This window comes from Lynx canadensis, chromosome A2 (assembly GCF_007474595.2).
Source record: "Lynx canadensis isolate LIC74 chromosome A2, mLynCan4.pri.v2, whole genome shotgun sequence".
Classification (NCBI taxonomy): Eukaryota; Metazoa; Chordata; class Mammalia; order Carnivora; family Felidae; genus Lynx; species Lynx canadensis.
The window spans coordinates 72997210-73019501 of record NC_044304.2 but is presented as its reverse complement, the minus strand read 5'-3'; the positions used below and the strand labels follow the sequence as shown (position 1 = coordinate 73019501).

General features: G+C 40.3%; 1 protein-coding gene across 2 annotated transcripts in view; it reads left to right on the top strand.

Moving 5' to 3' along the window:
- Positions 1 to 22292, top strand: part of SUGCT (succinyl-CoA:glutarate-CoA transferase) — a 765867-nt gene that overhangs the window by 332695 nt on the left and 410880 nt on the right. For both annotated transcript variants that reach the window (XM_030307713.1, XM_032592372.1), the window contains exons 10-11: positions 1429 to 1500; positions 9306 to 9403. In XM_030307713.1, coding sequence (XP_030163573.1) covers positions 1429 to 1500; positions 9306 to 9403 — 170 coding nt within the window. The remainder of the gene's footprint in view (positions 1 to 1428; positions 1501 to 9305; positions 9404 to 22292) is intronic.

Sequence of the window (22292 nt, the reverse complement as noted above, 5' to 3'; positions counted from 1 at the left end):
CAGAGATTGGAGATGAACCCAGATGGAGCCTAGTGATAAGACAGGTTCCTGGAGGAAGGGATGGTTAACAGTACCAAATAATACAGAGGGGTCAAGAAAGAATAGTTTCAGTGTAAAGATCGGATAAAAATCCTGATGACAAAGGGCATTGGCATGTGGCGTTGATGAAGAAGTGTAGGCAGGTGGAATTTTGTATCACTCAGAGATGGAGGGAAGGAAGAAAATTTCAAGATAGCCTGAGAAGGATAACAGGATTGATAGAAATTTTGTTTTGTTGCTGTTAATATTTTTAGTGTAGACGTGAGCCTATATGTAGGCAAAAAGAAAAGGATCTAGTCGGAATGAAGAGATTAAGGATGATTGAGCAAGGTTCTGAAGGATATGAGTGAGGGTGGGACCAGGGTTTTTAGTATAGGAGCAAGCCCTGGCAAGGAAGATTGAAGTCATCTTTCTCAGAGGCAGGAGTAAGTAAAGAAAGAGTAGGTGAAAATACAGAGTAATGTTTACATAGAAAAGAAGGAAACTAAAGGAACTCATTTAAGACAGTGGGAATGAGGCCTTCTGTGGGTAAAATTTGGTTCCTCCAACCATCACTGTGATCAAATGAGGAGAAGGGAGTTCTCCAGATGCTCTGGGAGGTGAGTGTATCAATATCTTATATTCTTGTTGCTGCTCAAATGAATGTGTCTCCTAGAAGCAACAAACATTTTCAAGTACATAAAAACCACATGAGGTTCAGAGATCCACATGTGTCAATTTTCACTTAATGAAAAGTAAATTGTCCAAAAGTTTACATATGAGATCTTCAAAGATAAAATGTATCAGTGTATGCATCCTCCCTTCCACCCTCCCTTCCTCCCTCCTCCCTCCCTGTTTCCTTCCTTCCTTCCTTCCTTCCTTCCTTCCTTCCTTCCTTCCTTCCTCCCTCCCTCCCTCCCATTCATTTATTTTTCTTTCAGTTTGTAGAAAACATTGTATCCTCTTGCTCCTTTCTCTCCAAGGAAAAATGGAAACAAACAAAATATAAAACTTTGGAAAAGCCCAACATTAATCCATACTACAATGAATACAGAATTTCATGTTATGCATTATAATAAAACTGTTTTAGTTTAATTTAGTATTTTCTTTATTTTTCCAAGCCGTGTTACAACAGTTAGTGGAAGAGCCAGGAAGTGTTTTGAAAATCCCAAATTAAGAAAAACAAAACAAAACAAAACAAAAAAACCAACTGTGCAAATATAAGAACAAAATCTACTAATTAATTAATATTTATTTAGTTAGTAATGTACTTTAGAACATGCTTTCTATATAGAAGTTTTAGAAATTAAAGCTAACTTTTATGGTATTTTCAATATATAAAGTTATATATTCATGTATCTATGTATTTGTATGTATGTATGTACTTATGTATTTATTGATTTCTTTTAGGCTTTTAAAACCAAGGATGGATATCTTGTAGTTGGAGCAGGAAATAACCAACAGTTTGCTACTGTGTGCAAGGTAATCTTGAATCACTGGGGTGGGCGGATGACCCGTGCAACAACTCGTTTCGTATACAGCCAGGAAAGTTCAGTTTTGCCTAGAACAATGTTGTTAAGTCTATAGCCAACTCCAGACCCCTTGCCTTCACACCTAACAATGTGCCATTTTGATACGTACAAGTGCTCGGGACATGGTCTGAATTAGCATTCTGACTATATGTTTTTTTCAGGTTATCTGGCTGTATTTTGAAATGAATCATAGTACATAGGAACCTAAATTATCCTCAAACAGGACCTGACTACCAGTCCAATGAAAAAAAAAGGAAAGAAAAAAATGCACTAAAATTTTTTTTAAATGTTTATTTATTTTTGAGAGAAAGAGACACAGAATGTGAGGGGGAGGGACAGAGAGAGAGAAAGAGAGAGAGAGAGAGAGAGAGAGAGAGAGAGAGAGAGAGAGAGACACGGAATCTGAAGCAGGCTCCAGGCTCTGAGCTGTCAGCACAGAGCCCCATGTGGGGCTTGAATCCATAAACCAAACCATGAGATCATGACCTGAACCGATGTCAGATGCTTAACCGACTGAGCCACCCAGTGCCCCCAAAAAAATGCATTTTAAAGGGAATTTTATTGCCAGGATATTTTTCTTTTCTCTTTCTTTTTTCTTTTTCTTTTTTTCTTTTTTCTTTTGTTTTTGTAATAACATGAGATCTAATTAGGCCCAAATACAGTATAATACCAAATTTATTGTATTAACCACTAGAAAACTAAAAACAACTTTTCACATTAGCTTTTAATTTTGCAGAATACCTTTCTGCAAAATTCATGTTTTAAGGTGTTAGCAATTAAGGTTATATTAAAGATGTTGCTACTCATTGGGTTTAAAAAAAGGCCTTGGAATAGTTTGAGATAATTTTATATTGAAGATTTTACATTTTTGGCATCACTTAGACACTTTTTTTATTTGATGTCTTTACTACTTAACTAGATTTTAGGGTTTTTTATATTTTCTTTTATTTAAGTCTTTAGGTTCCTGTTCACTTTTTCCAGTTCTAGTCCCAGAAGTATGATCTAGCTTTAAAAATATGTATTTAAGTTTTTATTTTAATTTTTCTTTCCTGTAGGGGAAAGGCCTCACCTGTTGAGGACGTTTTAATTTTTTTGCACTCCTCATACGTACCACTGTGAACTTCCGGCGTTATTAAAGATGCCCAAATATTCCTTAGAGGAGCCTTCTTTATTGCAGTTAGCCTGCTAGAACCTTCTGTATTGCAGTTAACCTGCTATGCACAAGAATTCTTTATTGTGGTGCCTCTTTTACAGGAGAGGGTAGGGAGCGCCGCTCAAAACCACAGCAAAGGGGTGGGACGTACCAGGGAGAAGGTGACAAATGGAGCTGGTTCCTATGGCAGGGAGGGCTGGAACATCTGAGGTGGGGAAGAGGGAGCTTTCATAACGGTGACTCTGAGTAAGTGTAGAGAAAATCGATTCAAACATTTGATCCAGGATCAAAGAATCTTTATTATGAACGGTCAACGTTAAAAATATGAAACATACGGAAGCCGTTGCCTGTGAAGTCATTTGCGTACTCTAGCCACAGAGATGTAAAAGCCAGTTCATTGCTATAAATGAGTACAGATTTTCTTCCTGGGCCATATGTTTTGGAGTTTTCTCTCTCCAGAAAGGGGGGCGGGGTGGGGGGGGGTAGAAATTACTGGTTGACATATTCTTCACTGTTGAAAATAACTGTACTGAGCTCTTTTTATTTTTGATTCATTACTGCTGATCAGTTTGAAACTTTTGAACTTCCTCATAAATATCCATAAGAACATTTTTTTTGGAAAAGATTTTTATTTCAAAGCAGAATATTTGCCATAAGTCTGAGTACTAAAATATGACTCACTGTGCTGGTGTGTTAGGATACATTTGTTTAAAAGGAGACCATCAGAGGGCCTTTGAGAGTGGTATACTTGACCTTGTTTTTCCATATGTGAGTTAGGAATGATAATCCCTGTTATGAGCCCGTAAGACAATGTCTATCAAATTCTTTGAAACACTCAGAAGAAAATTTTTATGTGTCCAGGATTTTAATGCTATTTACATCTCTTACTAGGCATCTTGAGCGAACATTGCAATCTGATTGATTTTTTTTAACCTTCATAATTATATCCTTACATGCAAACTTGCCCTATAAAACCTTTTAACCTGAGAAAAATGCTCTGATCCCTTATGCCATGTATAGTGGGTTTCTTGTAAGTATTTTTGGTTCAGATTTATCTGTTGCGAAGGGGCTTGTGATTCAAATTGACCTTACGGAAGATGAAGTTCCCAGGTTTTCACATGATGCCCATCAATTGTTCTTTTGCCAATTAAGGCCCGTCATAAAAGATAGGGTGGCTCGGGTGCCTGGGTAGCTCAGTCGGTTGAATGTCAGACTTCAGCTCAAGTCATGATCTTGCAGTCAGTGAATTTGAGCCCCCCACATCAGGCTCTGTGCTGACAGCTCACAGCCTAGAGTCTGCTATGGCTTCTGTGTCTCCCTCTCTCTCTGCCCCTTCCTCACTCATGCTCTGTCTCTCTCTCTCTCTCTCTCTCTCTCAAAAAATAAACAAACATCCAAAAAAAAAAAAAAAAGAAAAAAGATAGGGAGGCTCTACCTCCTAGGGAGAAATACAGCAGTATTGTCTGTGATGAATGAGTAGAATTTACTTGGGCCTAATCTCTTTCCAAAATTGAAATAGATCTACTGGTTGACTAATACTTCTGGGGCAGGGGGTCCTATTAAGGAGCTCTTATTGTCAGGAATTAGGGTGAGAACAAGAGCAATTGGGTTCAAGGCTTGGGGTTCAGAAAATCTTCCTGCATATAAACCGAACCTTGGCTTAGAACAAATCCCATTTTATGTCTCTTAACGTGATACAGAAGAGTAGGCAACATGAGCATATGTAAGCTATTTTAAGCTGATTGATGCCAACACTAATGGGTATTCCTATTTGAAGTACATTGACATCCTTTCAAAAGTCATTTAGACTGAAAGTTTCTTTTATTGGAGGCAATATGCATTGGTTCTCAACTCTAGCATGCATAGGAAATCTCCTTGAGCTTCATACCCAAAGATTTTGACTTAGTATGTCTGAGGTGGGGTATGGGAAACTTCAATATCAGTAAGCATTGTAGCTGATTTTGGAGCAGGTGTTTTTAGGACGTTATAGCATAGTTCTAAGGCATACTGTGAGTCTTGGAGCTAGTCAGGTGACCTCTGGCAAGATGCTTAATCTTTGTTAAGCATCTGTGTTCTCATGACAAAATGAAGATTATAATACATGACTATGCTAATATATAAATTTTGGGATTTTGCAAGAGTTAGATTGGATAAGTAAAATAGTCTGTCTAGTCCTGACTCACAGTATGCACTTAATAAATGGTCTCTACAAAAATTACATTTGTAGGGGGTGCATCTGTGTGATTCAGTCGGTTAAGCAACCAACTCTTGATTTCAGCTCAGGTCATGATCTCTTTGTGAGATTGAGCCTCCTGTAGGGCTCTGTATGGACAGCACGAAGCCTGCTTGGGATTCTCTCTCTCTCCCTCTCTCTCTGTCCCTCCCCCCCCCCCACTTGCTGTCTCTCTCTCTCTCTCTCTCTCTCTCTCTGTCTCTCTTTATCTCTCTCTCCATCTCTCAAAATAAATAAATCTTAAAAAATTGGGTTTGGAGAATCTGGTTCTGGTTAAGATAAAGTAAGCACACTTCTCCCTATCTCTTCCGTTGAATGCAGCGATAAAACCTGGATAGAATGCACGGAGCCATCTATGAGAGGGTGTAAGAGGGCTCTGAGAAGTAAGTAGTAGGAGGAGAATTGGGGAAGAACACCAGAATTTAAAGTATCTCTAAAGCAGCAATAAGTTTCTGTGCAATGACTTCCTTATACAGTGGAGCCTGAAACATGGAAGTAGGCACTAGGAAACAGAGCTGAGCCCTACGAGATGCCCTTTCTTCCTAGAGTGAGGACCACAAAAGTGAGCTCTAATAGCAGAGAGAGTGTGGAAATCCTCCGTCTTTTCTCCCTCTCCATTTTCTCACGCCCCACCCCACAAACAACCCCTGTAATGGCATCAGCAGATGAACAGGAACTAAAACTCTGAGGAAGGAGAACTTTCCTCTTTATCTCTGAGCAGTGATCCCCCAGAAAGAGGGGTGAATCCCTGTTGCTTTTTTCTCTCCCCCCACTGCTTGGCCTCCACCCTGCAAGTCTGCTAGGGAGTAGGCTACCTAAGGGGGAGCCCCAGGGAACTGGAAAGAGACTGCAGAGAGGCAGGAGCTGTGGAAAGCAATCCTTGAAGTTGTTGGTGAACCCCTCACTCACCTCTGAGCTGCACATACACTGATCTGGTGCTAACCAGCACCCCAGAGGAGTTGAGGACTGAGTTAAGGAACAGATGACTGCCCAGGTGGCAGCATGACCATTAAGTAGGGCACATGTGGGACAGATTCGAATAGCACTGCAAGCGCTCAGAACTCCACTACCTCTAGAACCAAAGCACACCAAAGGTGGGTTGTGGGACTCACAGCCTGGACCTCACCAGGTCAACTGCTTGCTAAACACAATAACAACAAGATTTTTCTGTAGGATTTAAACAAGACCCAGAGGCTCATAATATAATATTTAAAACGTCCAGGATACAATCCAAAATTACTCAGCATATGCAGAGCCAGAGCTTGCATGAGAAAAGACAGTCAATAAATGCCAATGCCAAGATGACACAGATGTTGGAATTAATTTACAAAGGCTTTAAAACAGCTATTATAAAAATGCTCCAATAGGCATCACAGACTTTGTGGAAATAAATGGAAAAATAGAAATGTCCCGCAAAGAAATAGAAGATATGAAGAAGAACCAACTAGAAATTCTAGGATGGAAAAATACAGCCACCAAATAAAAAAAAAAGCATCTCCTCACTGGGTGAGCCCAATAACACAATGGGGATGACAGAGGAAACTAGTCATGGAACTCGAAGATAGATAAGTAGAAATCATTCAGTCTGAACCACAGAGAAAGAAAAAAAGAGTCTCCTCCCCAAAAGTCTATGCTGAAAAAATATTTGAAGATGTAATTGCTGAAAACTTCCCAAATTTGGCAAAAGACAAAAACCTACAGATTTAATAATTTCAGCGAACCCCAAATAGGATCAACCCCAATAAATCCATGCACAAACACACCCAAGACTACCCACTGAAAAGGAAAGACCAAGGCAGATGTTTTGAAAGCACCCGGAGAAAAATGATATATTACCTGTGGGGGGACATGGACACAATTGACTGCAGATTTTTCGTAAGAACCTGGGAGCCCAGAGAGAAGTGGCACAGAGGTGTCCACCCTGAACTCTATATCCGGTAGAAATATTCTCAGAAAATGAAGGTTAATTAAAGACATTCTCCCTCCCTGTCTCCCCGCCTTCCTCTTTCCCATCCTTCTCTTTTGAACAAACCCATACTTCATTATTTCTTTTGGGGGAAAATGCACCTCGTTGGAATGCTTCCCATGGATTTAGTGCTCAAGATGTCAGGCACTTTCACTGATATGACTTCGTTCCATCCCAGGCAACACTGCTTCGAGCACGTAAGGAATGGTTGTGATCACAGCACCTGGAATGAAGCGGTCTCTCTAGGAACATTTTGAATGGCAGCGTGGCTGAACACAGAACGATAATTATTGTGACCCACTGTTTCGTATCAACTTTCAAATAGAAAAGAGGTCTAATATGTCAAGTTTAGAGAAGGACATATGAGGATATCCTGGTTCCCATTGAGTAAAATCACTGAGTGTTTTTTTTGTTTTTTTTTTTTTAACATTTATTCAGTTTTTGAGAGACAGAGGGAGACAGAGCATGAGGGGGGAGGGACAAAGAGAGAGGGAGACACAGAATCCAAAGCAGGCTCCAGGCTCTGAGCTGTCAGTACAGAGTCCAATGTGGGGCTCTAACCCACAAACTTTGAGACAATGACTTGAGTCAAAGTCAGATGCTCAACTGACTGAGCCACCCAGGCGCCCCACTGAGTGTTTTTTATTTTATTTTTTTAATGTAGCTTATACTATTTCTGGGTGAGGCTAGATTTACAGATTTAACCTGTGATTTGGTGAAGGCACTTGCTTTTTCTTGAAATGACTTATTCATTCTTGGGGAGGGAAGGGGTTTCCATTCCTGGACAAGGCTGGAGGCCATTCTGGGATCAGGTGTGGTGACAGGGAGGGTTTGAGAAAGGACACTCTATGTGGTGTCGCTTTTTAAACTCTGGGAGAGTAACGCTGTCTTTATTATTCCTAAAGGAAATGAATAAGTGAACCATGCAAAAGAGAAATGACACCGTGGAGATGCTCTCTTTACTCCAGGGAACCTTCTTCACTTCTCTGTCCTTTGTGAGATGATTAATGGATTGATTTTATTTAAACTGTGGGAAACAAATGAAACCATTAAATGTTTATATTTAAAGCAAATACATTACTAGAGGTAGTGAAGCTTTCTGTGGGCCACATGGCCTGCCCGGAACCCATAAATGCTCCTTCTGACTTTCCAACACAACTGCCAAACACTGCCTCCACACATTCTTTATAAAACTTCTTTTCCATTCCAAATCCACTTGGTACTTTCATTACGGTCTTGTTAAAATTGCAAGATGTCCGAAGGGACTTGCAAGATAGATTTCCCTTTATTGAGGAGGAGCAAAAGAGGAAGTGTATAAAAGCATTTCTATTTGTTATTCCTTCAGGGAGACATATTAAAGAAAAATAGTGACACTTCTATAGGAAGAATATCTTTTAATTTGACATTATTTTAATGGTGAGCATTTGGGGCAAATGTATATGCTTTTCCTCTGTTTTAGCACCTTGTACAACATCCTGGATTGGACTTCTGGGACAGATAATATTATTTTATTTACATGTGGAACAAATAAGTGAATGTACCTACAAGATATATGTTGATCATGGGCTTTGTGAAAGTGCAGACAAGTACTTGTGATATTGGTTCTCAGAATTAGGTCCGTTTTATCCAGTTTTGTATCTCTCTACTTACTCTCTCCAGACAAGCTTATGATGGGGATCTGATAACTCTTTCTATGCTCCTGGTTGTAGGTACCTACACAAATGTAGCAAAAACTTCTCATAAATGACAAACTCAGTCACAACATTACCCATATTAAAAAAATTTTTTGTACCGTTTATTCATTTTTGAGAGACAGAGAGTGAGTGGGGGAGGGGCAGAGAGCGAGGGAGACACAGAATCCGTAGCAGGATCCAGGCTCCGAGCTGTCAGCACAGTCCGACATGGGGTTTGAACTCACTGACCGTGAGAATATAACCTGAGCCGAAGTCAGATGCTCAACTGACTGAGCCACCCAGGCCCCTCAACATTACCCATCTTGATTGCATGATCCTTCCCTCTATATTCCTTTGCTGTTCTATATGCTTTTGTCTGGAAGCATAAAGGTCAGCAAAGGATGGTGTTGGGAAGGGTGTGGTAGTCGCTGAACACTTGCACTCACAGGTAGGTACCCCCCAAATCGTGAATTATACATTAAGATTATTTTTCCTGGGGGCGCCTGGGTGGCTCAGTCGCTTAAGCATCAGACTCTTGATTTCCTCTCAGGTCATGATCTCAGGGTTCATGAGTTCAAACCCTGAGTCAGGCTCTGTGCTGACAGCACAGACACTGCTTGGGATTCTCTCTTTCCTTCTCTTTCTCTCTCTGTCCCTCCACCCCCCCCCCTTGCTCTTTCAAAAGTAAGTAAATAAATAAATGTTAAAAAACATTATTTTTCCCTTTTAGATCTTGAATTTGCCTGAACTGATTGATGACTCCAAGTATAAAACTAACCACCTTCGGGTACAGAATAGAAAAGAGCTTATCAAAATACTATCTGCACGGTAAGCTTGGATCTACTGTGTGTACACTTAAGAATTAATGTCATTAGCATTTACCTGGGTTTTTTTGTTTGTTTGTTTTTTGGTGTTCTTTTTTGCCTTATTTAAATTAACTTGTATTTCTTTAACATTTCGCAAAGCTGGTTAGTGGAAAGATATTTCAAAGCCATGTTTTTTCTTTATTTGAAAACATTTTACATGTCTTATTAAGTACTGAGTCATAACAATGATATAAATAAGAAAGTCAAATGACTTGAATTAGGTTGCTCTTCTGTAGCATGTGAGTGTTTGGGATTAGTCTATTATGAATTCTAATAACAACAATACTACTAGTAATAATGATTACTAGTAGTAATAATGATTTAACATTTTTTTTTTACCTTTTACTGTTTAAACAGTCTACATATCTGACCCCTTTTAACCCTTACAATCATTCTGTGAGGTAAATTCTATCCTATTTTACAGATAAGGAAACTGAGGCAAAGAACGGTGAAGTCAAAAGTTTGTTGGCTTTTCTGTTCTCCTGTGCAGTTTATCATGATGATGTTTGGAAAATGCCAGATTGAGTTATGGGTCATAAAGGATTAATGCTAGTCAATTAGAGCATTTGATTTCCAAATTATAATATTCATGTCAGGTTTTGCTTTCATTAAAACCTGTATCAGTCCTTCAGGTATCCCTCAGAAAAGGGTACCAATCCTGCATATTTCCTACCGGTTTCGCTTTTGTTTATGTCTAAACTCCATCTACAGAATAGGCATCAGGGTTCTTGTGGATCTAAATGCCCACAGAAGCGGTTCTTCAGTATGGAACATTTGCTGTCATCATGCCCATGAATTAAGTACTTTTGTTCAAATATCATATCTTGTCTTTTGAAAGGGCCCTTGTTTTTCTGTGTAGTATGTACCAAAGTTCTTAGACAATAAGATTCTGCTACTGTAATTTTTATTTCTGTCCCCTTGGTATTTGGGGATCTCTGTGTGAATCAGCAACAATTCATTACCTATTTGCCCTTTCCTGGATCGCAGACACTTCTCTGCAATGCCTGTTTTGCCTTGTGCCCCATGCCGGTCGATCAGCGGGGGGCTCTGTGTGGGACTGATGTGCAGAGAATGCAGGAGCCAGAATCGGGCTCCCCTATCCCAGTCGTTTGTTAAATATCAGTCTGATTCTACCACAGAGCCTGAGAGCCCTCAGTCATTAACCTTTCTTCACATGAGAATTGGCCATTTATTTCTGCTCTTTGCCTCTCATTTAATTCATTGATAGGATTTTTCCTTTCACACCACGGTTACCCACTTTCAATAATAGGCATTTGTGAGAACCTTATCAAAAGCTCTTTGAGAGTCTAAATAGATCGTATCCATGCTGTGAGAAGTGGACCCAAGAAAAATACAAAACTGAGGCAGATAAAAGTGTCATCTTCGTACTCAGCTGCTGGCCCCTTTTGTAACATCAAGGGCCACAAAGTTACATTACTGGTTTCCCATGTCCTAAGATTTTTCTTCCTTGCTCAATTCTGTGACAGAATTCTGCTGTAGAAAGACTTTTAGTAGCATCTGTAATAGATTAATTTCTATTTTCTCTCTTCATTGTGAATTACATAATTTGTCGCCTTCTTCTTTCTACTCTTACGCACGCAGAAGTGGAAGTTTCCTCATTGTGGAAACCCATAAGGTTCTTATGTCTTTATTCAGGGCTTAACAAGGAGTTAAGGAATCCAATCACAAGGAAGAGACTGGGGAGTTGTCTTCAGAGAGGAAATTCGATAGGGAGGTCACATTATCACAGGTCCTGCTGTTAAAGCACAGACCACAGAGAGCCTGCACTGTTTGGAGGCTCTGTTGTGCGAGTGTGTTGATGTTTTTTGGTGCTCTCTTGTGGTAAGCAGTCTTCAGTCTCCGCCAGCTCAAGTCTCTTCTGCGTGATGGATCAAACAGTGATGAGCGGGGAAGATTAGGATATGATTCATTCCCATTTATGACCTTGTCGTTTGTTTTTCTGAACAAATGTCACTGGATTCACTGGTACTGTTCAGTGCCTGGCTTTCAGGGGGTCTCTGTGAAAGTTTAAAAGTGTATCATTTTCATTAGCCAGTTCTATGTTCTCTATGAAAATTTAAAAATGTTTAGTGGCTCTCTCTTATAGGATGAAAGCTGGTCTTTTTAGTCTGACATCATGGTCTTCCACAGTCTGACATGGTTTTTTCTTTCCACCTTTTCTCAACATAAAGGCCCTGCTGTGGCCACACTCCCATTCGGTGGGGTCTTTTGCTCTCTGTCTGGAACGCTTCCCAGACTCACTATGATTCTGAAACATAGTCGTGCTTCCAAGGTCAGTTCCACAGCTTCATGAAACCATCCTCAAATGTCCCTCTTTGGGGTCCCAGTCAGATGACAACACTTGCAGAAAAGCAGGTGTCCTTCCGTGCTTCGTATCCAGCCTACCAGTTATCAAACACAAACAGAATCGGCATTAACTTGTTGGGAATGGTTCTGTCAGAGGTGTGCCTGACACGCTGTTCTTTTCATTCCGCAGCAGAACCTGTGAATCACAGACACGCTAGCTCCCAACCACAGAAAGGAGGCAGGGAGAAGGGAAGGGGAGAAAGCAGCATTGAGTAGATGCTTTTAATTATCAGGAAAGCATTATTATTCCCACTTTACAGATGAATATTCTGAAGTGTAGGGAGGTTAGTCTCAAGGTTAGAAACATAGTGAATAGTTAGTTTAGAATTCAAAAGGCTGTATCTTTTCCATATGTCATATTGCCTCCCCTAAAGTGGTGCACGGAACGTTACCCTGTCTTTGCTTATTTACTCAATAAATATTTATTGATCACTAGGGATATAGAATAAACGAAACAAAGAACATTGGTGAAAAATATTGCAGGGAAGGAAAATGAGGAGTGCCAAAAGTTGGTTGTGAGGCTATTTCATTTAAGCTGGTCACAGAGAGCTTCTCTGCTTAAGGGACATTTGAGCAGAGTCCTGAAGGAGGTGAGGGAAGGGACCTGCAGAGAACTGGAAGAAGCTCTTTAGGCAGCAGGTGCATGGGTGGGAGTTTAGGGAGTACCAGAGAGGACAGTGAGCCCAAACTCAGTGATCAAAAGGAAGAGTTGGGGGAGGTGGGTCCAGAGAGAGAGAGAGAGAGAATGGAGGATGTGGGTCCAGGGTGGGTCCAGGGAGACAGTAGAGAGAGTAGGGGGAGGTGGCCAGCAAATCATGTTTAAAATTTATGATAGATTTTATAACAACGTAGTTTCTTAAACTCGTGAAATGAAGGGATTATTTTCATCATATAGTCAGTTTGCTTCTCAGCCACTACTATTTTCTATCCAACCTGAAGACACATTTTTTTCCAGTTTGATTGAGACATGCCTGACATATAACCGTGTATTAGTTTAAGGCATACACCATCATGATGTGATATATGCATGTATTGCAAAATGAGCATCCCAGTAAGTTTCGTTGACACCCATCACCTCACAGTTACAGATTTCTTTTTCTTGTGTTGGGTTTTAAAATCTCTCCTAGCAACCTTCACATATACAGTATTGTTAACTACAGTCCTCTTTGTGTTCTCCTATGGAATTCATAGACTCTTTTGAAAGCCTACCAGGAAAGCCAGTCGCTTACCTCACTTTTCTGTTATTCCTGCTAAAAATCGTGTGATGCTTCTCTCTGAGCAGCCAGGCTCATTCAGGAAGGCAGCTGCATGTTTTTGTCATCCGCTGAGTTTTCCACAGACAGCACACAGTGTGTCTCAGGTGTTCTCAGGTGTTACTATTTCCCACCCCCCACCCCCGCCCCCCACCAGGCTGGCCCTGAACAAGTTTTGCTTTTTTTAAATTTCAAGATGGGAGACTTTTCCCTTGGGTTTGCCGTTTTATCCAGGGTGTTGCAGAAAGTCTGTTTACCCAGCTGCTAAGACTGAAAACGGTGCAAGGAGAAAGCATGTTAAAAGTCCCCAGCTAAAACAGAAGAGACATAATAGAGACTAATCCAGGGCCCATTAAAACAAACCCCTTCTCTGCAGCTCCCAGGAGCAATAACTCCTAAGTCGGGGCCCCTGACACACTGAATCAGCACTTTTGCCACCGTGAGGATCTCAAGGGAGAGAGTGAACATCATAACCTGCATTGAAACCAAGAGGAGAAGGTTAAAGATGTTCTGTTAGTAGTTGGGGAAAATAAGAGGAAGACATGAAATGAGGAGGAAGGAGAAGAGAAATGATGGAGAAAATAGAAATATAATTTGCTTTATTTCTCTCCCTTCCTTTCTTCACTGTTACTGGCCACTGACTGTGTGCCCTTGTCCTGCAGCTACAGAGATGAAACAAAAGATCTGGGCTTGTGAGGAGTTCATGATCTAGTTAGGAAAATAAGCAGGTAAAGCAGTGGCTTAAGTAGTGTTTGCTCAGGGCAACTGGTAAACACACTCACAGGGTGCCCGCAGCCCAGAGAAGGGTAACTCCCTCAACGTGGGCAAGTCCAGGAAGGCTTCCTGGAGGTGGTGCCACCTGAGATGAGTCTGGTTTTTTTTTTTTTTTTTTTTAATATTTGTATATTTTTGAAGGAGAGAGAGAGACAGAGCATGAGCAGGGGAGGGGCAGAGAGAGAGAGAGAGAGAGACACACACAGAACACAAGGCAGGCTCCAGGCTCTGAGCTCTCTGCACAGAGCCCAACGCAGGGCTTGAACTCACAACCTGTGAGATCATGACCTGAGCTGAAGTTGGATGCTTAACTGACTGAGCCACCCAGGCGCAACCCCCCCCCCCCCCCGCCCCAGATGAGTCTTGGACAAATAGAATGAGGTGAAGAGAAGAGAAAAGAGAACTCAAAGGAAGAACTATTTGATCAAGTGGAATTTCACAGGGAGAAAAAAAAATAAGTCATAGGAGAAGAAAAGTAAGGTAACTTGGAAAGAAACTGATGACAACTTTTAAATTGATTTTTGAAAAATGCTGCACATGTTAAGCAAGTGTCTGTCAATATAGTCCTAGTGAAGGCGTTACTAAAAAGTTGGTTACACTAAGATGATATAAATAAAAATTAACAGTGTAAGATAAACTTACCTTTTTTACAATGCTGTGACAATTCCTTTAGTGAAATAGTAATTGGTTTTGGTTTTGAATGATCTGATTTTTCTTAAGTTTCTGATATGTGATTGAATATTTACTTACTTTCAGAGTTTACTGTATTAAAAAACAGTGAAATTTTTTTATTAAAATTTTTTTTTTAATGTTTATCTTTGAGAGACTTTGAGAGAGATGGAGAGACAGAGTGTGAATGGGGGAGGGACAGAGAGAGAGGGAGACACAGAATCCAAAGCAGGCAGGCTCCAGGCTTGAGCTGTCAGCACAGAGCCTGACATGGGGCTGGAACTCATGAACCGTGAGATCATGACCTGAGTTGAAGTTGGACGCTTAATCGACTGAGCCACCCTGGCACCCCAAAAAACAATGAAATTAAGTGCTGGAGTTCAGGGCCTTCTAAGCGGAAGTGCTAAATAAATATTGGTGAACTGAATCAAAGGTTTATTAAAGAGCTTCATCTAATCTGATCACTTCCAAAATTTGGTATCAAATTATTTTATTTTATTTTTAAATTTAAATTTAATTTTATCATTTTATTAATTTTTTTATTTTAGAGAGAGAGAGGGCACAGGAGAGTGGCAGAAGGAGAGAGAGAAAATCCCAAGCAGGCTTCACACTCAGTACAGAGCCCAATATGGGGCTTGATCCCATGATGCTCAAATTATTTTTTTAACTTTTTAAAAATTTGTTTAATGTTTATTTATTTTTGAGAGAGAGAGAGAGAGAGAGAGAGAGCGAGCGAGCAGAGGAGGGGCAGAGAGACCCAGAGACAGAATCCGAAGCAGGCTCCAGGCTCTGAGCTGTCAGCACAGAGCCCGACGCAGGGCTCGAACCCATGAACTGTGAGATCATGACCTGAGCTGAAGTCGGATGCTTAACCGACTGAGCCACCCAGGCACTCCCCAAATTATTTTTAATTGGCTTGTTTAGAATATTGGAGAGTTGGACCTAGAGTGTTTTTTGGCTGTTGGTAGGGAGTTGTATTTTCAAAGGTGCCTGAATATAATGTTAATTTATAAAAACTGACATCTTGGTCTCAATCCAACAAATTTGGTCCTTCTGGTTCCCTGCCTAGGTCTTTCAGGGAGTCTCCACAGCTTTGAGGACAAAGATTGAACTATTGCCTTAATACATGTAATTGCCTCCTACCTTGTCACCCAAGAACCACCTGCAACTCCTTATAATGTGGCCTGGTGTTTTAATCCTCTGTGTCTTCCCATATGCTCTTTGCTTTTCACTAAAATGATGAAGCTTCTTGGCCTCACTGGCTGCTTCCATTCCTTCCAAATGAGCACGAGCCCCAGGAGCCTTTCCTGCCTCACTTGTCTGTTGTAAACAGCCCCTCTGATGCCGCGACATCAAAGCATCCATTGCACCCAACAATCATCAGTTGTCCTCCTTGACAAGACAGTAAAGTTCTTAAATAAGTTTCACATTTCTTAATTTCTTATTTTTTTAAGTTTATTTATTTATTTTTAGAGAGGGGGAGAGTAGGAGTGGGGGGAGGGGCAGAGAGAGAGGGAGAGAGAGAATCCCAAGCAGTCTCCACACTGTCAGTGCAGAGTTGGACCTGGGGCTTGATCTCACGAACTGCGAGCTCATGACCTGAGCCTAAATCAAGAGTCGGACACTTGATTGAGTCACCCAAGTGCCACTCTTATTTTTTTAAAACAATTAAATGTTTTTGAGAGAAGTTTTAGGAGGAAGGTACAGAAAGTTTCCATATATCCCCCTCCCCCACTATCAACACTCCCCACTAGAGTGGTACATTTGGTGCCATTGATGAACCTACATGGACACATCATAAGAGATTATATATCTCTTTTGATTTTTATTTCTAATGCCTGTTGGATTTCTGGAATTCAATAAACAATCTTTTAGTTAGTCAACGTATTACCCAAGGAGCAATACCATCCAAGTTTGGAAGAAGTGGCCAAAGGGAAAAGAGGACAAATTCCCAGTGTTGTTAAGATAAAAAGAGAACAATGGAATATTACTCAGCCATCACAAGGAATGGAATCTTGCCATTTGCAGTGATGTGGATGGAACTAGAGTGTATTATGCTGAGCGAAATAAGTCAGTTCAAGAAAGAAAAATACCATATGATTTCACTCATATGTGGAATTTAAGAAACAAAACAGATGAACATAGGAAAAAGGAAGGAAAAATAAAATAAGATAAAAACAGAGAAGGGAGGCAAACCGTAAAGAGACTCTTGTTTTTTTAAGTTTATTTATTTATTGAGAGAGAGACAGAAGGAGAGAGAGGGAGAGAAGCCTGATGATCTCACACTATGAGATCCTGATCTGAACTGAAACCAAAAGTTGCTTAACCGAATGAGCCATCCAGGTTCCAAAAGAGACTCTTATCTACAGAGAACAAACTGAGGATTGCTGGAGGGGAGTTGGGTGGGGGATGGGTGAAATGGGGGATGGGCATTAAGGAGGGCACTTGTGATGAGCAATGGGTGTTATATGTAAATGATGAATCACTAAATTCTACTCCTGAAACCAATATTACAAGTATGTTAACTAGCTTGAATTTAAATAAAATCTTGGAAGACAAAGGAAAAAAAAAAAAAAAAAGAACAATGGTAGCCAGAGATGAAAACTTTCTAAACTAACCTAAGAGGACTGTATTATGATCACTGAATGTCAAAAGGCCTGAATTTGAGGCCAGAGTCTTCCACTAACTCTGTGGCCTTGAACTAGCCCCGATTCTTGGAGCCTCAGGTCCTCATATATATATATATATATACACAATGTGCATAACGATACCTACACCATAGTGAGAATTACGAACCAGAGCAGGCCTGAGAGCAGCTAGCCCAACACAGCACACAGCAATGTTCGGTCTGTTTTAGGAGAATCTCAATCCCCTAGAATCACAAATCACAGTTCCCCAGTTTTGTTTTTTTTTACCATCAAATTTCTCCTGTATCATTTTTTTTTACTCATGAACCCCCTATCTTTGAGAAATTTTTCTCTCCCAAGCTGTAAATATTTCATGAATTTCATAATTTTTATTTAATCAAGTTCTATTCAACTGCCAATCAAACCCTGCTTAGGATGATATGAGTATCATTGATTATTGTACTGATTTGATCCCAGTGAAAGGAAAGCAGGATATTGTAGTAGGCCTGTATATCCTTTTTGCAGCTAAATGATTTCTGTTCAACTCTCTTGAAAAATTAAAAATAGCTCACAAGGCTTGGAATAAAGACTTTATTCTTAATGAAGACTGTTAATAGTGCTTAGTTTTTTAAACCAAAATGGACCTTAACGGCCCATAGTCTATTCCCTTTCAAGAGACACTTGTTTCTTGGTGAGGGCGATGAATTTGGAACTTGTGAACACTCCATTTAAGTTATTCCTTGCATTGGTGGCTATACCCTCATAAAGAACAACACATTTTGTGTTCCTTAGCTGCTATGCTGTGTTAATAGTCTCTATGAAAAGCTTCAGCCAGGGCCTTTGAACTTGGAAAAAAATATGTCCATGAGTTCTCCTGTGTCTTTTTTATGGTTAAGTTTTTTCAAAGTTTTAATGGGCATTTTGGCCTTCCTGAAAGCTATTGACTTTAATTATCTGCTAAATAACATCTGTAATTTCCTTAATTTTTATTCTTAGTAGAAAATGAAGCTACAGTTGACCCTTGAACAAAACAGGTTTGAACTGTGCAGGTTCACATACATGCAGAATTTTTTCGATACATACAGATGGGACTATAAACGTACTTTCTCTTTCTTATGATTTTTCCCAGTAACATTTTTTTCTCTAGCTTACTTTATTGTAAGAATACAGCATATAATACATATAACATACAACATATGTGTTAATGGACTATTCTGTTATTGGTAAGGCTTCTGGTCAACAGGAGGCTCTTGGTTAAATTTTAGGGAAGTCAAACGTTATACACGGATTTTCAACTGTGTGTGGGGTTGACGCCCCTAATCTCTGTGCTGTTTAAGGGCCAACTCTTCTTTATATTTAATTTCTTAATGGCTAGCTATCATTCACTCCTTCCCTTTATCCCTGTCTTAAACCCCATTTTAGTTCATCCTCTTGTCTTCCTTTTCTGGTTCCATCTTCCTGTCCTCATCCAGTTATTGAGAATTTGATCTCTTTTTAAAATTAAATTCTAAATGGATATTATGTATCACCTGCCTAATAATTGGATTTCATTTATTTGCATGAAGCCTTCATTTGAATAAGTAGTTTGCTCAGAGAACAGAGAGAATTTTATCAGTGTCCACCTATATGATAGAATTTAGAAGGGCTGGAAGGAACCTCTGTTGCATGGAATATAACCCTTCCTTACACTGCTGATTTCAGAGGTCTGCAATTATAGATTTTTTTTTTGCCCCAAAAGTTTGTCTATTCTTTTTTTTTTTAAGTTTTTTTGTTATTATTTATTTTTGAGAAAGAGAGAGTGTGAGGAGGGGAGGGATAGAGACAGAGGGAGAATCTCAAGCAGGCTCTGTGCTGTCAGCGCAGAGCCCAACCCAAGGCTCGAACTCACGAGACTGTGCAATCATGAGCTGAGCTAAAATCAAGAGTCAGATGCTTAACTGACTACTGAGCCATCCAGGTACCCTAAGTTTGTCCATTCTTAAGCTTCAGACAGCACAGAGAGAGTTAAAGCTTGAACTCTTATTACTTAGCGTAAGTTTTCTCAGACTTTCCCCTCAGACTAGATTTTCATGTGGAGAAAGTAGAGAAATCATCAAAGCCCAGGCTGCCTCAGCGAGGCCGAGAGCAGAGTGAAAGGCTGAGAGCACTCAGGAGCCCCAGAGATCAAGTTCCCCCCAATGATGCTTCTGCCAGGGCTGGGAGGCTAGGGAAGTCTCTTTTAACTCTGATTCATTCCTCTCCTCTCTAAACCTGGCAACCATCGACTCTCCCATGTCTACATGTTTTTAATATATAGAGAGAAACTTATTGTTCGCTCCCCCTGAAACTCTTTGGTTGGTCTAAAGTTCTCTTTCCCATGTGATCACATTTTAAAATCTTCCTGCCAGCCTTCCCACCACCCCCCCCCCCCGACTTCTATTAGTATCTTATGAGGCTGCAATTCATGTGATTTATATACATCCTCAACCTACATGTTTAGTTTATTGCAGCCTCCCCCCCTCAAACCTCTTATAATGCCTTGAATGATACTGTAGGTTAATCTGGCATTTGCTGCAGAGGGCTGATTGGGATAAACGGATCTGATGTTTTGGTGAGGGTCACATTGGTTTTCTTTTGCATTCCATGGCAGCTCTGCCATTATCAGCTAATAGATGGTTCCTTGTAAAATTTCTCTATTTTATGTGGTACGTTTTCTGAATGTTGGCTATTTGGAGATAGCTTTAAGTGGCTGTGTGTTGTTACTATAAAATCAGCCTGGAGGGAAAAAGAATGAAAGAAACACAGCCCTGGAATGTATCCTTTTGGCTTACGGATGGTATAAGGAACTACTGCAACTCCAAACGAGCTCCTCGTGACCGGGGCTGTTTCTACCCTGTTAGGAGAATTCTTTGTGACTGAGGATCGAATGATATCTTTAAGTGAGTCAGGATGAAATGGAATGTCATCCCGCTCCTCCCCCCCACCCTCATTTTTTTCTTTCCAGGAGGGCTATAAACCATTCCATACTGCCTTTTAGTAGAAAGAATTAGATGGTGGTGGTGGGATATTTATATATGTGTGTGGGGGCGGGAAGGGGGGTGATGGCTGTGAGAGGGAGTCCAGTAAACTATGTTTCCCTGGATAAAACATTTAATACCCTCGTTTCTCCACTGGAACTTAATGTATATTTTTAGATTTATAGAATGCTAAAGTCCTAAACATTTGGGGAGTTGGGTAGGGCCTCAGATACCATTGGACTTAACCCCTTCCTAAGTGTAAGAACTTAGAATTTAACAGCATCATGGCTGGAGACCCCTGATCTGGTGGGAGACTGCCCAAAGCCAGCTCAGAAGGCCTTCCTTTGGGAAGGGTGTAGGCACATCTCTCCAGCCTTTTCTGGCTGACCTTGTTTTGCTCTTGACTTTCAAATTGGATAGAGAATCTGGAGTTTGACTCAGTCTCTTGACACTGCTTTGCTCCTCAGACTCCCCAGACTCATCCTGCCCTGCCCAATTTCCTGCCTGCCTTTGGCTCACACCGAATTCTGTTCTGCAACTACTTTGCCCCTGCTTCGGTTCTATTCTTATCTCTTCTTAGCTTTGGTGCCCTCCCATAGGCCTTCCTCTGCTCTTTTTGATCTTACATTAACTGATGTTTCTAGTAAGAGCAGACTCCACCTCTCTTCCAGTGCTGACAGCTGACGTCCCTGCTGGGTCTTGATTTCCACCAGCTGTCCAGCATCCTGGAACATTCCCTGGTGACCAGCTGCTCCTGACCGCCTTCACCTGGATGATCCACAGTAGTCCTGGCAAGCTACTCGCCGCTCCCAATGTCAGACTAAACCTACCTTAGTTCTAGTTTAACATGTTTTGGCCAATAACACATAGGTCATTAGTGAGACTCAAATTGGGAATCTCTTGATTATCAATGCCTTTTCCACAGCACTCACAGAATAACTGCTTTTTTTCTCTTTTCTCTATAAACTTCATATTTAGAATAATACTGGCCGGGGAAAGGAAACAAGTAAACACCCTGCACCTCACCCCCCACACTTATACAAACACACACACACAGACACACAGGTACACACACAACTTTTAATCTTTGAATTTATAAATTGACATTTTCCTTTCTTAATGATTTTTCTTCCCTCTATTGTGAATTGTTTTTCTTTTTCTCATTTGCTAACTTTGGAAAGAAAAATCCAGACATTGGAATGTCTGAGTTTATTTAAGTCTCAGTACTCTGTTCAATTTAATGAAGGAAAACAAAAAAAGGAAAATTGGAGTGCTGGTCTGTATCTTCATAGCCCTGGGACTGACCCTTCCTGGCGGTCATTGATCTATACTGTATCTTTAAAATAAGAGTCATTGATTGTTCCAAGTTATTTTTAAGCATGGAAAGATATAGAAATATATTCCAAAACATAGAAAGTTATATATTCTAAAACATTAGAAAGTTAGAAATTGTGAGACACATGATTATTTTATAATAATTTAACATGGTATTTTCTAAACTAGATTAAGAACTAAAAAGAGGATTTATTTAGTATATTGAATGAGATGGAAGTATTAGATATACGTCACCTTACGTACCCTGCTAACAGAGAGCACATAGTCTTGTGTCTGTGGAACATTTACAAACACTGATTATAGACTAGGTTACAAAAAAAATTTTTTTTAAATTTTTATTATTTTTGATTGAGAGAGAAAGAGACAGAGAGCGAGAGAGAGAGAGAACGAGCAGGGGAAAGGCAGAGAGAGAGGGAGACACAGAATCTGAAGCAGGCTCCAGGCTTGGAGCTGTCAGCACAGAGCCCAATGCGGGGCTTGAACTCCCGAACTGCGAGATCATGACCTGAGCCAACATCAGATGCTTAACCGACTGAGCCACCCAGGCACCCCACATGACTGTATTCCGATAGAATTTTATTTGTGGACACCAAAAGTTGAATTTCATAGAGCTTTCATATGTTATGAGACATTCTTCTTTTGATTCCTTCCAACCATTTAAAAAGGTAAAATCCATTTTTTAATGAGAACTCATAAGATTTACTCTGTTAACTTCCCTACATCTCATATAACAGTGTTAGCTACAGTCATCGTGGTGTACATTATATCCCTAGTACTTATTTATCTTATGACTGGCGTTTGTCTTTTCTGACTACCTTTCTCCACTCTTC